The sequence below is a fragment of the Lasioglossum baleicum genome, chromosome 10 (assembly GCF_051020765.1).
Source record: "Lasioglossum baleicum chromosome 10, iyLasBale1, whole genome shotgun sequence".
NCBI classification, from domain to species: Eukaryota; Metazoa; Arthropoda; class Insecta; order Hymenoptera; family Halictidae; genus Lasioglossum; species Lasioglossum baleicum.
Window position 1 is genome coordinate 124650 of NC_134938.1, and position 16390 is coordinate 141039.

General features: G+C 44.4%; 2 protein-coding genes across 4 annotated transcripts in view; both read left to right on the forward strand.

The window, feature by feature from the left end:
• Ptx1 (pituitary homeobox homolog Ptx1) overlaps positions 1-12930 on the forward strand; it is a 44766-nt gene extending 31836 nt beyond the window's left edge. For all 3 annotated transcript variants that reach the window (XM_076431867.1, XM_076431870.1, XM_076431869.1), the window contains exon 4: positions 12121-12930. In XM_076431867.1, the coding sequence (XP_076287982.1) occupies positions 12121-12927 (807 nt within the window). In that variant the 3' untranslated portion in view covers positions 12928-12930. The remainder of the gene's footprint in view (positions 1-12120) is intronic.
• A 241-nt stretch (positions 12931-13171) lies between these two features.
• On the forward strand, positions 13172-15694 carry LOC143212757 (uncharacterized). The gene has a single exon (XM_076431871.1). It carries the CDS (start codon positions 13183-13185, stop codon positions 13474-13476), a length of 294 nt encoding a protein of 97 aa, XP_076287986.1. The 5' UTR covers positions 13172-13182; the 3' UTR covers positions 13477-15694.
• Positions 15695-16390: the final 696 nt, after the last annotated feature.

Genomic DNA, 16390 nt, shown 5'->3' on the forward strand with positions numbered 1-16390 from the left:
GCATTCGTTCAAAAGCAAACGTTAAAAGTGTTCTAATGCTTTGTCATTCTACATGATATTGATGGAATATTATATCGGCCGGGGGTAGTGGGAGCTAATCATATTCAATGATCAGTTGCTCCAGCGCAGCGTTAACATTCAACGAAATATTCTCTGCGTCTGTGTTCGAAGTTCGAGTACGAAACACACGAAGAGCGTAGCGTTTTTGTTCGTTGAAGCGGAAGTTTGCACGAACGCAGGGCGCAGGGGGATCAGAAGTCGAAACTCGAGGATTTTAAGCCGAACGCATTCATTCATGAAACGATATGACGGTTCTATCGGAGATTTCGAGTTTCAGCGAAACGGTGGCGAACCGGCGCGGCGCGGCGCGGCGCACTGTAAATCGCGCGCGAAGTTAATACCGCTGCGGACGGGCTTGGAAAACGTCGAAGGCCGCTATGCGTGATCTGCGATATTTCGTTGGTGGATTACCGCGCCGAATATTAACCTTTTACGGTGAATTGTAGCTCCGAAGTAACGGATCAAATTTCCAGATTTATTTCCAATAACGCTGTCTATAGGATCTCCGTGGAATAACGCGTTACATAGTAAATTGTAAATTGTAAATTGTAAATTATACGATTGACACGACTGAGAAAGCCCGAATAACATTAAGGGGTTACGCATTTTTTGGCAACATAAACGTAGAATTTTGTATAACACTGTGTATAATTTTATAATAACTGATCACACACACACTTTAAATCAGAATAACTTTTTTATGAATGGTCCAAACGATTTCAATCTCTCTGTAAGGCTGGAAGGATTAGTTTAGTAAATGACGTCTAATAAATAATAGTAAACAAAAAATAGTAAAAATTGATTTTTACAACATTTTTAGCTGGGCTAATAAAGAAAATTTCAAAGATGTGTTTTGTAAACCTGTATAAATTATACTATATATTCTCTGAAAATATTTCATTCAAATTGGTTAATTCGCGTTTCCAAATGAATACATAATAAATGCAATTACAAGCATTGTAGAATAAAAGAAATGCTGACATGTTAATTATTCTGATAAAGACTCGTGTATGATAACCACGATAAAAGATACGTATATTCAATTATCAAAAGTAAAATGAGAAATGAGGTATCGGAGCTTCGTCATGAAAATAATTATGAGGTAAACTGTGTATGTCTACATTGTATATTACAATACATATTGTAGTAATCGGATAAATATTTTGCGAATATACCGCGAGAGATGATGTTATAAATAAATATAATCTGTCGTGTACGAGATAAAAATACAGTTTGCCAGTGAAAAAGGTATTATCGCCGTGCAGTTGATTCTTATCTGTAGTTTAGCTTCAAAGTTCATTTCTGCGAGGAATCATTGATAAATCTACATACATACCATATGTATACATATGTATAATCAATTCGACTTCCGGTAACGATGGAACCTTACTAATCAGACTTATCACTATTGCGATTGCGGACTATCGATTAACAATACATAATAAAATTTATAATGGAAAACGTTACGTTTGTTTATAATTGTATGCAACAAGCAGATTATAAATAATTGTTTGACAAGATTGTATGCGCGCAACGAAAAAAGATAAGTGCGCACAGTCTTTTCAAACAATTTCCCGATCGCGTTGTACGGATGGATCGAATTCATTATAGTTTCGCGGATAAATTTCGAGTTCTTCGCGTCTCGGAACACAAAATCGTGATCGCCGCACACGCGTCAACCGCAATAACGAACCTGTTAAATCTTAAAACCATCGGACCTGTCCGCGATATCCGCGATATCCGCGCGACGACAGAGTAAACAAAGTTCCCGCATATAGAACGTTAAAAGTCGGCCGAAGCGATAGAAAAGCTCGGGGAAAGAGTAATTTTATCCGGTTACGATGTCTCGTAAACTCGGGCATCAGGAGGAACGCGTACAATCCAATCTTTGAAGTGAGTCCGGGCAACGAGACGGGAACAAGTTCCGAGCGTTTCAATAGCAGAAATAAAAGAATAAAAGAGCGGCTACACACATAGACAAAAAAGGTACAGTCGAAAAAAAAAAAGAAACTGGGAGAAGAGCGATTTCAATTCGATGGGAATCGATAGCTGCGAGGGCGAGGGCGAGGACGAGGGCGGGAGCGGAGCGCAATGAGCCGTAACTATTTATAAATTACAAAAGAATGGAAGAGGCGCGAGAGCTAGGCGGGACGGCATTAAAAATCACGTGTTCCGCTTGAGCTCATAATCTCGTATAATCTTTTGCAAAGTTGTTAATACTCGCGGCTTACGGGTGTTAATTTAATATCCATACAGGTACGCCGACATTGAATATCCGAATCCCACTAGCTGCAGCTGTACGGTCCACTACCACAACGATAAAAAAAATCCATAAAATTGCACACACCGGGAGAGCTTGCTACCCACTCCACGTCGCCGTACGCCCGCTCATATGCCGTTTGTATCGTTCAGCGTTTGCCCTCCGGACCACTTTAATACAAACGATAATACTCGCTCTCTCCCTCCCCCTCCCCCTCCCCCCCCCCTCTCTCTCTCGTGTGTGTGTGTGTGTGTGTCTCGTTTCGCCTACCTACCACCCCTCCGTCTCTCTCTCCTTCGTGCACCTGCATCGTCAAGAATTCTCGATCGAAAGTCTACCCGCCGCTAATTACCATGCCGACTAACGAGAATCATCGGCATTTCGAATTAGAGTTCGGACACTGTTATGGATTGGTTCCGGTTCGTGAAACAGTTACCGTGTTAACGCTTACCGCACCGAGTACAAAAGGTGATTGATATACATATGTACATACATTGTTTTGTAAAAATTACAAGACTGAACGCTTATTTACGTTTCTCACAATTTTGATAACAATATGTGCTTGACTAATTAAATTTATGTACAATAATAATTTCTAATGGGAACATCTTTGTACATAATTTCAATAATTGAAAAATAAAAAATATGAAATGAGTCATTCGTCCGGTCGTGGTACATTTGTACTTAATGTTTTATGTTTATCGGTAACATTTATTGTATACGATAATTTTGTTAAAATACCAGTATAAACTACGTATGTATACACCATACACAAACGTCACAAACTAGTTATACATATGTATCAGACCAGCCATCTACAACATATGTATATGTATGCTTTCTGTCGTTCATATCTGTCATTCATATCTTCATATCTTCAACAAAACATTTTTGGAATTTTTTTTCTTTTTAATGTTTTTATTACATCGATACAAGCGGTTTCGATTTTTAAGAAACTACATACATACATTGTATTGCAAAACGGTAGCGAAAGAAATATGAGAAATAAATAGCATATCTGAGCGGTGGGGATTCGCTGGTCCGCGTGTTGCGTGTCGCGTGTCCTCCACGTGGACACTGTCGGGTTAAGGAACTGCCGCGGAGAACAATTTCGTAAATTTAAAAAGTTACTCCAAATAATAATCTGAGGATCCAACTCTTCCAAAGTTTCCCGACATTTTTGGGACAACGTGTACAGAGCGTACGGCTTCAACGTAGAAATACCGACTGTTATCGGCGTTGTATCTTTTCGCTTTCTATTCTCGACGAAGTCGCACTCTGAATTCGGGCGAATTTATATCATACCCTTTCGATGACGTCGCGTTTTCTTGATTACGTGAAAATGCTCACGGAACGTTCACGAAACTGCGGATGCCGGCGACACATTCCGGAAAATTGTTTGGTCGTCTTGGCGATGATCCAGCTGACGCGACTCGACGACGCGAAAGTCCTCGCGTTGTCCGCAAGATCTCAAGATTTCCGGGAGTGTCGGGTAATTTCTTGGACAGATGGATCTTTCGTTACATCCGAGTAATTAATTCTCTCCCTCGTCATTCGTTTCTCTCCCACTCGCGCCACGATAACGCTTAATATTTGTTACGTTTTTCTTATTTCACATCTAAAAGCTTTGGCAGTGACGCCCAACATGTTTCGACAGTTGATCACCCCTTGCTGAAAACATCGTATAAGTGACAAAAAATGTCTCTTTGGGACCAATACATACATATGTATAAGTTTCGTCGGTAGAAATTTTCTAACTGATTTTAAATCAAATAAAATTCGTAATCAGGTAGTGAAAAGTTTAGGTACATGTAAAACAATAAATACTGTATAAAACTTCTCCCGATAGATAAGAATTTGATTAATTTTTGTAACTCGTATTAAAGAAAATAGAAATATGTAGTATGAAATACTTGTACCGAATAATATGATACAACAAAGCTAGGACGTTCTCAGTGAATTTTCTTCGGGAATATTAGTGTTGTATTTTACGAATTACTTGACAGGGATCAATTTCTCTTTATCGGGACAAGGATCTGCAGTAATTGTTCGCGCGTGTTTGCCAGATTTTCAGTAATTATCATTATGGATCACGGCTAAAAGTGCGATTTTCCCTTGATATCCACTCGCGACAGCCCGATTTCTCCGCATGTAGTCGCATATTCATAGCAATCCTTGAGGATATAGTAGCGCGTGCGCGACCAAGTGGGCACACATATTCACGGAAATACGATACAAGTACGGGTCGGCTCCGTCTACGTGGTACGTGGCCATTCTCCCTGATCCATCTCGCCGTTATAGTGAGATTTATGGAGACGGTGCTGCTAGAAACTCAGACTGCCTCGGTGCACTATGGAGGAGGAACAAACACGGTATAAAAAAAGAGTCGCGGAAAAATAGGCAACGATGTACACACCCATACGTTAAAACAACGAGAGAAAGAGCGCGTGAGCGTCTACAACAACTAAAGGAGATTGGCGTTCGTTATGAAAAAGAGTCTTGTAGCGAAGGAACAAAAGGACGAACACTATTGTACCGTTCCACGATTTGTTTCTATTTCTATCCATTTTGTTTTATAAAACTACACGAACTCTCTCACTTAAAAGAAAAAAAAATCGAATTTACTCCAGTTTCATTTTATAATTTAGATGAGTCAAATTTTCCATTTTAATACAAGAGTCTCAAATTCTCAATTTCATGTTTCTTACAACCAGTGAAGTCGGAAGAGGTAGAAAATATGCACTGTCTCGAATTATGACGATATTGGTTGAGACTGTCAGGTTTATCTAACAAGTTGTAAATCGAATCTCTTCTCGTTCGTAAATACGATTCTTCAGCATTTCTTCTTCATAAATACAGTCAAAAGATCTACAACTACCTACGCATTAAAGCAATAATAAATAAATAAATAAATAAATAAAATAACTCGATATCTATGTATTGGTTATATCAGAAAACTTTTTAATGAATTACATATAGAATTTTGAGGGACGCATTGTATCGGTACAAATGTGTGCCACCATTTTGTCCAGGAGTGTGACAATTCCGCGGCGCGAAAAATGCGAAAATATGGAATCGAGGAACGGTAATTCACGAGCGTTCCGCTTTATCTTCCACGGGCTTTTGCTCCTTCGCGAGGAGCGATCCGGCCGGAGCTAATTCTCTGTCAGCGCATTCCGTCCAGAATCCAGAAGCTCAGCGGCAAGAACAGAACGACGTCGCGACGCGACGCGACGCAACGCACAGCCTCTTTCATAAATCCCACGAGGAAAACGTTCTTCCACAATTCCACAATTCCACCGACTACACCATCCGTGACGATGTAAACGATGGCAAGGGGTGGGGATGGGGGTGGGTCCGGACGGTAATCGTCTAGAAACGGGCTCGTCGAAGATGTATAGAGTTAAAAAGGTGGTGGAAGAAAAGGGGGCAAGTTCCGCGGCCGCGAAATCCTCGTGAAGCCGCCCGGATATCCAACGGGACTCCTTCACGGGAATTTATTTTTAATGAAGTGCCGCATGCCGCTTCCGTTACCAGTTTTTCGGCTGGCGTTGAACGACCGCTTCTACTAGCGCAGCCCACGACCACGCCATGCGCCAGTACATATGTGCGTTATGAAATACAATTTATTCATACTACCCCTGGCAAAAATCATCCAAAAAAAAAAGATTTGTATATGCAATGCTAATAATAGTGAATACAGCATAAAGATAAAGCATATGATATTATAAAGAATGTATTAATACAACGATTTATGGCGATTCCTATTGTTATCATCACCACAGAAATATTAAAAAATGTTCTATTACTTTGTTGTACTACTGACACGTTTTTATCATTTGCTCATACAGGTACACAATTTATTATTTAATATCTGATAAAAAGCCAAACAATTAATCATTTCACTTTTTAAAATATCGTGTCTTTTTACACCATGTGTATCTAATACAAATACATATACATACATACATATTGTACACTAGTGGCACTAGCAATCAGTCAGTTGTTGGAGACTACATACATAGGCGTACGATAGATAAAAATTTCCTTGTTCTTCTATGAAACCATGAACGAAAAGGAAGTTCTAATCACTGCAACCACAAAATATGTAGTGGTGCACATCAACATATTTCACTGACCCTGGTACCTGCATATTTATTTTGATCGGCCAGCAGCGTAACTGTAAGTATTACAGACGCCGCGCTGCCGGAGAAAGGAGAAGCGTAGGAAGAGGAAGGGGAGAGATAAAACGGCGTATTCTTTTCCTAGTGGAGGAGCCGTTCCGAGAGTAGAGTGACAAGCAGATGTGCGTGGACCAGAGATCCCGTAGATTTTGAGGTCGTAGGTGTGCGCATATGTCGGATAGACGGAGGGATGGTGGATAATATAATGATGGCGTCGGCTTGGCAAGGAGGGGCGGGGCTACGAGGGGATCAATATTATCCTCCTCCACCTCTACCTCGGCTCTCCTCCTCTGTCGCCCTCCCCGCGGCGTCTAGCAACCTTCCCACGGGTATTCCCCTCGTTTCTCCTCTGGTTCTCCACCGCCATCGCATCGCCGCGCCGTCTCCACCCTGCAAACCGTCGACCTTCTCTCTACAGTTGTCGTGTGCACCTCCGTTTCTCCTCTCTCTTTCTCTCTATCTCTCTCTATCCATCTCTCACCCTCTCTCTGCCCCCCTCTCTCTCTCTCTCTATCTCTCTGTCTCTCTGTCGTTCTTGTCGGCAACGTCTTCGGTAGGAATCGAATTGTTGGCTTGACACGATACCTCCTCGATACGCTTGATTCGACGCGTGCGTCTCTATCGCGTGGATTGTTTATCATGCCAGGGGCGACGGTGATTCGTCGATCATGGACAACGGGTTCTTTTGTGATGGCTCGTATGCGCAGCTCAGCGCAGCGCACGGTCCTCTGGAATCCTGCTTTTCGCGGCTGAAAGTCAATTTTTCGACATTTTGAAAATATACATACATATTTCTCTTGCCATAAAGCTATGACTCCCTTCAGTGCAGACAGTTAAGGAAAATACAAAAAACCTATATGTATACAGCGAATGCTTTAATCTCAGGGTTAGAATTTGAAAATACATATAATATATGTAATGAATTTCACAATAAGTTACACGTTAAAGGTGAGAATATCTATGGCACACTTATTTTTCCTACGTAATTTTATGTTTCTTCAAAATGGAACTTTTAGCCCCGGTCTACGGTAACAGTGATCGAAACGTCTTTATCGAGAAAAATGTCGTGGAAGAAAAAAAAATATTTATATTTTTTGTATGGTTACGTTTCACGTTTTACGTTTATTTGAATGCTTAAGCAATTGATTTCATTTAAAAAGAAACGCGTAACGTTCATATTCGTTGCACTTTGTTTAAAATCTCCATGACGAGTGTGACTCGTTAAAATACGGCAAGGGGTTAAATCGCCGAAGGTATTTCCAAGATCCGAAAACGGGCAGTGAAGTAAGAACTGATTCTTCGAAAGATGGCCATTGGATATGTAAGCAGTAGCGACGTTCTTCCTAGTCGACGAAGAGAAACGGCAGACACGATAAATCGAATCCAATGTTTTCCGCTCGACAACCGCTTGAACAATGGCTCCCGTCACGTCATCCAAGCAATAAAACCTCATCAAATCACGACCCCTCGCCACCGCGTAAGCCTCCGCGCACGGCTCAATCTACGAAAGCTTATATAAATGTAATGAGACCGTGACCGGGGCTACCTCATCAATCAACCCCCACGCGGGCCAACTTCTACATCCCCGTCCCGTGCGCCACTGCTTTTCCCTGGGTTTCCTTCTGCGCTACATACATATACGTTTCGACAGCCAGTATACATGTATGTACGTAGACACCCTCGAAAACGCTGCCTCATACGAGGTAATCTGGTGACTTAACAACGGGCCCTGAACAATCGGATAAACGCGATTCGTTTCGTTTAGAAGTTTAGACTGCTGCTACGAAACACGTCTGTCCCAACGCTCTTCGCTTCCTCTAATCGCGGCAGAATTACAATTATCGGCGCGGCGCGGCGCGGCGTCGCGTCGCCTCGGCATCAACGGAATCGCATACACTTTAATTAAATCGGAATGACTCTTTCGAAGGGTCCTCCATTAAGAGGTGTCATTTCAAATTTCGCACTATTATTCATTCGTGAAGATTAGAGTTGTAAAAATTTGTTAATTGTAAAAAGAACGGCGTTTTTTACAATTTAAAATAACACCTCTTAACGGAAGACCCGGCATAATTGTATCGGACGGCTTCAGTTTTTCTGCCAAACTAGGTGAATTAGTTTACTAGACGCGATGAAAATACATAATAGTTCCAGAAGGTTGCAAATAGGTATAACTACGTACACGCTTGTGACCAGACTGCGGATCTTTTTGCAAAATAAACATTTTCTTCGTCAACTACAAAACACGGAAACGCTATAAAAATTTCCTTCTACAATTTCAACAATTTTAATAAATTGAAAATAACACATGAACGTCCATAAATTGTTTGAATGTATTTAGTCTTTTGAGTTACATCTGCCGATTTGTACATTGTACAATGCATACGACGCGGCGATGCGACGATTAAGCTCATATTTAGCAAACAAAATAATTGGATGGGAGCTTTTCGTTCTACCGAGAAAGTTGACTTTCGGCGGTTGCATTGTTTTACGTTTCTTTCTAATTACATATACGTTCGGTGGTCGGGTCAGCCTGCGCGATAGAAATAACCTGTGCCATAGTCATCGAGCGCGGTGGCTGACGCGCGTGAACCGAGGCTTCTCAGTTTCCAGGGTCGGGCAACTTCGCTCATCAAGTTTATAAGCCACGAATCGGGCATCAGGCTGGTTTCCGCCCGACAAGCTTGTCTTCGGCGTCGCGATTCTGCGATGCTGTTAAAGTTTATGGGCGCGGCCTTGTGTGTATACCAACGACCCGCGCGCGCCTTCCGAGAGTTTATTGATTCTCGAGCCACGGCATCTTTCGCCCACCGTGCTGCCGTTCTGCCCTATCGAGTTTACTCCCCCTCTTGGCTTACCGACGCCCCGTGTCATGTCTACGGGGATGCTTCGTGAAATCCAATGATGTTCACTCGCGAAGAAAAGTTTGGTTATACGGCCGGGAACGTACGGGAAATATTTTTTCCCGCTACCTTGCCGCGCACCGCCTTTATTTCTCGCGATACTCTCCCCCCCCCCCCCGCTCTCTCTCTCTCTTTCTCTCTCTCTCTTTCTCTCTCTCTCGCTCTCTCTTTCACCTTCAAGTAGCCGGGAGAGGCGCTTGCGCCGTGCTCTCGGTGATTTAGGGGTTCCCGGTGCTGGATTCTTGTTGATGAGCTTAATCCTCGTATGACGGGACTTGCTTCCGTTCTTGACACGACGTTGCAAACTTTTTGTCGAAATTTTCGTTTTCCAGTAGCCAATTCGTGTCATTAACTATTTCTATTAGCTCCAACGAGAGCGAAGAAGATTCGAACGGATCCAGCCGTGGCTGCCATGAAATCGCCAAAAACATCGGCCTGGACGGGATCGTTAATCCTCGAATGGGGTTGTACATACTTGGATCCATTTCTATTCGGGGTTGCAAAAGCTTCATCCTAATTTATATCTTGTAGTAGCAAATTCGTTGATTAGCTATCTGTAGTCGGGTCCAATAAAAAGATGTAAATGACCTCAAGGATCTCACAGAAGATTCGAATGAAAGTAATCATGGCCGCCATTAAATCGTGAAAAGCATCAGTCTTGAGTTACAACGTTACATCTTAATGTAAATTCTCCCGTAACTAATTCGTGTCATTAGCTATTTTTAGTAGATCCAATAGGAAGATCCACGAAATCTGAAATTCCAGAACGCTTTCGATCCCTGGTTATGCGAACGCGTGTTAAGTTTGTTGACACGTTCGCTACCACCATTTGTTACTTTTCCGTACCTTCGGCATTATACAATTATTATTAGACTGCGGATATCTCTGTGTAAAATAAGAGAATTTCTGCATCGATTGCACACACATATTCAGTTCATTTTCATTTAACTCCTGCTTCCTAAAACTGACTTGGACATCTTTTATTTTGCATAAAAATCCGGCTTCCTGTAAGTAAAATACATACGTGAACGAAACATGTACTTTCTTGGCCACGGTTTGTCTAATAGAACTCGATACATATGTATAATTCTTTGAATCCGCCGAAGCACTGATATCGCGATAGGGACCGCATAATTCTTCATTAGTCAGTCTACTTCCCCTCTTTCAATGATTCGTCGCGCCTCTTAGCGTTTCCACGGCGTGATCGCTAGGCCATCCATCTTACGGAGAATCCTCGAGCCACCTCCGTCATTGTTTCTCCCCTAGCGTCTTCGTTCGTTCGTTCGTTCTTTTTGGCCCGTCGCGTCGCTGCTGCCTCCACCAGAAGCAGCAGCAGATAGTTCCCAGCTCCGAACCCTCCTCTCGGAGGCAGCATTCCGCCGCTCGTTGCCTTCCCTTACAGTTACGCGAGAGCGACGTGTATCTAAGTGCAACCACCCGTATAATTGTCGGGGACGAGCAGGTTGGGCGTCATGGGAAAAGCAACAACGAGAAAAGGAGACGACGACGCGGCGCAGCGCGGCGCGACGTCGAGGTTGAAGGGCGAATGGGAACGGGGAAGAGGGTGGAAACGGCTGACGAGGTTCACCCTCTCCCGACCACCCTACGCCCACGACCCTCGTATAGTATCGAGCGCGGGAAAGGGCCGCCTTGTGAATTAACGCCATCATATTTCAGGATGGTGGAGCACGCCGGGGTTTTCTTGCCATTTGTCTCGGGACTCGGCGTCGTCTACCCAACGAAAACGCCTTCGCTTTGCCCCTTTCGCTCGACGAGTAATATCGACGGTGATGGGACCCCGCGAAATCTGGCAAAATCTAGAAACAGCAGTCGTGAACGTCTCCTGTGAAGAGATCCTCCTCTTATTGTTAGAACTGAATTTCTTCTTATGGTGTTTCACGGTCCTAAACACCTTCCCAATGGTCCCGTCGCGTCTTGCGTCTTGCGTCTTGCGTCTTGCGTCTTGCGTCGCGCGCCGCACAGTGCGAACAAACCTGGCATATCTCGTTACTCGTTTATATCACGATGTACGATAAATTCCTTTGGCAAAACTGCATATTAGGAAGAGATCTATAGTATTAATCACGTGACTTCATTTTTATGCACGAATCTCGATCTATAGATCTACGACAAATTCTGATAAGATCTAATTGAGACATGTAACTGAAAAAAAATAATCGTTTTAAATGCGGTAGTTTGTTTAATACGGTGTAATTTTCTCTCCAACGGGTCATAATTATTTCGTACCAGATAAGATAAGATAACCGCTGCTGCTAATTGATGTACTCGTGAACGTACTTTCAGTTTTTGTGTACCAGAATTTCCTTGCGGGGAAATATGTATAAGCTGTTCCGTACGTTCCTCGAGAATATTCCATTTTCCCATAATTTTATTGCGCGATTACGAGAGTTGACCTTGAGATAGTATTCTTCGTTAATTACATTCTCGCAGGAGTAAAGTAATTTGTCACATTGATTATATGTATTTCACAGAGAAACAGAAAATACTTTTTAGATTATTTCATATCATATCTATGTATATGTACATGTGTAAGTATTTATTTCTACTACAACCTGTGTGATAGCTCACAGACGCAGATCGTAGAGTCCGTAAATCGGCAAAATAACGTTAGCTACTTACCTAGAACCGAATATATGTATGTATAGAAACGTTCGCATCCCAGCAGCTAACGGGGAATGCTTCGGTCTGTTTGCAGGTGTGGTTCAAGAACAGGAGAGCAAAATGGCGGAAGAAAGAGCGGAACGCGTTGAACGCGGCCGCGGCAGCAGCCGGGGAGTTCAAGGCGAGTTTCGGCACGACCAGCTTGAACGGTTTCATCGGTCAGCCGTTCGCGGATCCGGACGCTCTGTACAGTTCGTACAGTACGTACAACAATTGGGCGGCGAAGGTGCCATCTCCATTGGCAACGAAAAACTTCCCGTGGGTGAACACGTTGGGCTCGGTGGTGCCGACTGCGTCGCACCATCATCACCATACCCAAGTCAGTCCGGTGAATTGTTTCAACGCGGCGACGTCCGTGGCTGGTAGTCACGTGGGCGGAATGTCAGTGTCCGTCGGCCAGGCAGCCACATCGATGTTACCTGGGATGGGTTCGGGGTTAGGCGTGGCGGGTTCGCCGGTGGCAGCATCGGGTGCAGCGTGTCCTTACGCGACACCCGCGGCGCCGCACCATCCTTACGGGCCCCCGGTTTACACGCCGCATCACAGGACAACGGTAGCTCCGGAGATGACCTCGAGTAGCATCGCCTCGTTACGATTGAAGGCCAGACAGCACAGCAGCGGGTACAGCGGCTTGAGCGGCAGTTCTTTCAGCATAGACAGCACGCCGGTGTCCGCGGCTGGCAGCCCGGTTAGCTCCAGAGCGTCTTCGGTCGGCGGCGGCGGCGGCGGTGGTGGATTGAGCGCGTGTCAATACGCGTTGGCGTCGACCGGCGAAGGTAACCCGCACTCGCCGGGTAGCACAGAGGCTCACGTCAACGCCACCGCCAGGGCTCAAGTCTGAGGTGAAGCGGGGGCTACGACTAGCCCCCATCAGCACAGCGTCACCGCGAATTCCGCCGGCAGCTCTATGCCCGGCTCGGCAAGGTCCTTGGCTGGAGGCAGCCAAGTAGTGCCGGTCGGGACAGCTCCCGGTGTCTCCGGCAACCAGCAAACCGACAATCAGCTGAGATCGCAAGAGTGACCCAGGCCTAGGTCCGCCGCCTCCCCGACATTGTCGTCGAGTCCCTCGTCGACCATCTCGCACCCCCTTTACCTCATGTACGACGACGACGGGACCACGGCGGACCAGAAGATCGATGACGACAGAAGCGCGATGGAGACGGACGTGATCGGGAGCGAGCAGGTCGTCGCGACGACCGGCGGTATCGGCGTCGGTGTTGGCATCGGGATAGGTGGTTCCGGAACCGGTGCCGGAGGTGGCACAGGTTTGGCTGGATACTGGCAGCACGCCACCAGTGCTAGTTATTGCCCCTCGTTGCTCGATTGCTGGGCCATGCCGCCGATTGCTTTCGGATCCCAAACGTTGTCTCTGCCACGGGAGGAGAACTGAAAACGGTGGTACACTCGACGCAACCACTGCGCGCTCTGTCCTTCTAACTAACACCATCGCATCGATCCAAACGGTTGGCTGCGAGACCGTCTATCTAGATCCTTCTTCGTTTCTTGATCCCCGTACGGTCGATTGTCAGCTGTAAGCGCAGTGGCACGAGTGGCGCGAGGGTCCGTCGCGTCGCACAGTGGTGAGTTCGACCGAAATCCTGGCCAAAACTAAACAATTTTTCACAATCTGTGTTCTATAGTACCACTTTATTTATAAAATGCCAGAACAAGTTCAAAGTTGATAGTTTTAAAAGATCGACGGTTTCAACTACTAAATGAAATTACCTTTGGAATTTATTATCGCGCTGCTGTAACGCTATTCTTGCTATTGTCGGGCATGTCCTAATTTAATATAATATTCTGGTTTCATTGATTTATTTTCCCAGAGTATCAATTTTCAACTAAACTGTACGTTGTATAATTATGTTTGTATACGTAATTGTAAATTCTACTAAATTGTAAGAGTACTCTTTTCTATTTTGACCACGTTTTCGCGATTTCCGACTACTGTGCATCGAGTAGCCTTTGGCTCGAGCTTCTTCGCCCCATGATCTCGCGAACGATCTAAGGACAACGACTTCCGGTTCTCGGGCGCGGCCGTACCTTGTTCGTCGAGTCATTCGTTGCGACTGAACCATGCTCTTCCCAGCCGGACAGCTGAACGATAGAACAGCGTTGTTGTACATACGATGTAAACTCATGGACGATCGAACGATTATATTGGTGTATATTTATCATGTTTCGAGGCGCATGCTTCTTCCGTAATGTTTGCGCAAGACCGTGAGAAAGAGAGAGAGTGAGAGTGAGAGTGAGTGAGTGAGAGAGAGAGAGAGAGAGATCGTCACGTTAGCGTACTATGGATTCTAAGTTCCCCGCGATCAATTAAGCTTTAGTTGCCTTCCGATTGAACATACGTTTCGTCTCGGTTCTTGACAAATACTCGAGCCCCAAAGTGCAATATGATGATGCTCGCCGTTCAGAGCGCAACCTATCGGGGAAAAAAAGTATAAACGACGAGGAAATAGAGAGAGAGAGAGAGAGAGAGAGAGAGAGAGAGAGAGAGAGAGAGAGAGGGAGAGTGTGTGTGTGAGAGAGAGAGAGAGAGAGCACGAGCTTTATTTTCTTAAACGTTTACTTCGCTTGTATCGCTCGTGACACGGAATCACAGTTCACACCGGAACTGTCTGTCTTTCGAGACTCGAACGATAACGGAATAAGAAAGAGAGTTGAGTTGCGATTCTAGACTGGTAACAATGGAAAGGAAGAAGAGTATGCTTAATAAGAGATCCCGCCGCGGATCACGTACTCACTATTCTGTAGATACATGTATAGTAGACGCTGATTTCACGCGATTCGTAAATATCTATCAGAAATTGTTATATTGTAATGATGATAATAACATTATACAGCAGGATACCAAAACAACAACAAGATCAAGAAGAAAAAAGAGAAGGAAGAAGACGAAGAAGAAACGTATTACGGGCTGTAAGTAAAACGAGAAATTGATGGGCGACGCGATTTCCGACGTCGCTTTTGTATAGTGTACGAGGAGAGAAATCACTTTATCGGCTAAGCGTACGTTATAAATATTATTAACATTATTGAGTAATTATAAACTGTATTCGACACCCTTGCAAGGGCGCGTGTAAATCGATCTTCCGAGGTACGTCGATTCGTTCTGCGTTCTGTTTACGTGATCTTTCCTATTATACGGGTGACATTGGTAAAAAAAAAACAGGTAAATGTCGAGCTATCAAACATAAACATAATCGCGAACAGTATTGGAACACTTGCATACATACACACACATACGTACATTATAGTAAAGTCGTGTGGACGGTGGTGCGGTGTGACGGCGAACGAGATTCAACGAGGCAGAGTCGACCAACTTCGGAAACCGATATAGACCTAAACGCTATACATCAACTATCGACGTAAGCTAGACGTAAGAAACGACCGCTATTTTGTATGAATCCCGATGTCGTACAAATGTTCGTCGTAATCACATATCCCAGTTCCCGCGGTGAGTGATTGGAAAAATGCCCGCAATAGAATGTTCTCATTCCCGTTGTCGTTTCACTCACTACGTGCAAACGTTCCTACTGGGCGATATTGAGCGCCGAAAGGCCCCGTTTGTAATCTAGTCACAATAAAAACCAATTCTATTCTAAAAGCAAACTTGTTCAGTTCTTTTACAGACCTTCGATGCTTTCAGCCATTCTTCGGATCTGTGCACGCCATACGAAAGACACCAACCAGAGGCCTGAGGCGCTCAACGTAGAAGGCAAAAGAGAGAGAGAGAGAGAGAGAGAGAGAGAGAGAGAGAGAAAAAGAGAAAAGATGACGCGAGTGTCGAAAGACACGCATAATCTTTCCCGTCGTTCACCGGCTTGCTGCTCTAATTACGCGTTAGATATTGAATTAAGAGAAAAGCCATGGCAATGAATTCCAGTCGATGATTAGGCTATTTATCGGTAGTTAGACGGCCCATTATACGGCGCGGCGCCCCGGATACTAAGGGAGCATCGATAACCTTCGGAATCTACATGCATACCAAGCGTGTAACGTGTTGCATTATGGTGGTTGGGGAAAAGCGATAAATTATGCACCCTCCAGTGGCACGCGAAGGGTCGCTCGCTTGGCACCCCTTCGTCCGCTAAACTAAACTAAACGTATATTACGATGATCGTCGTGCCGTTAATGGCATGCCAGTCATAAGATATTACAGTCCGTATGTTTCGAATTACATACGACACCGGTCCGAATCCATCGAATTTAATGCATTTAACTAGGTCGATCCCAGTCGATCCACCGACGCGCGACGCGACGCGACGCGACGCGACGGGGTTTTTCAGTAGTTGAAA

Bases quoted from the DNA above. Each gene is read 5' to 3' on its own strand.
- LOC143212757 (XM_076431871.1), top strand. From the start codon at position 13,183: ATGTACGACGACGACGGGACCACGGCGGACCAGAAGATCGATGACGAC.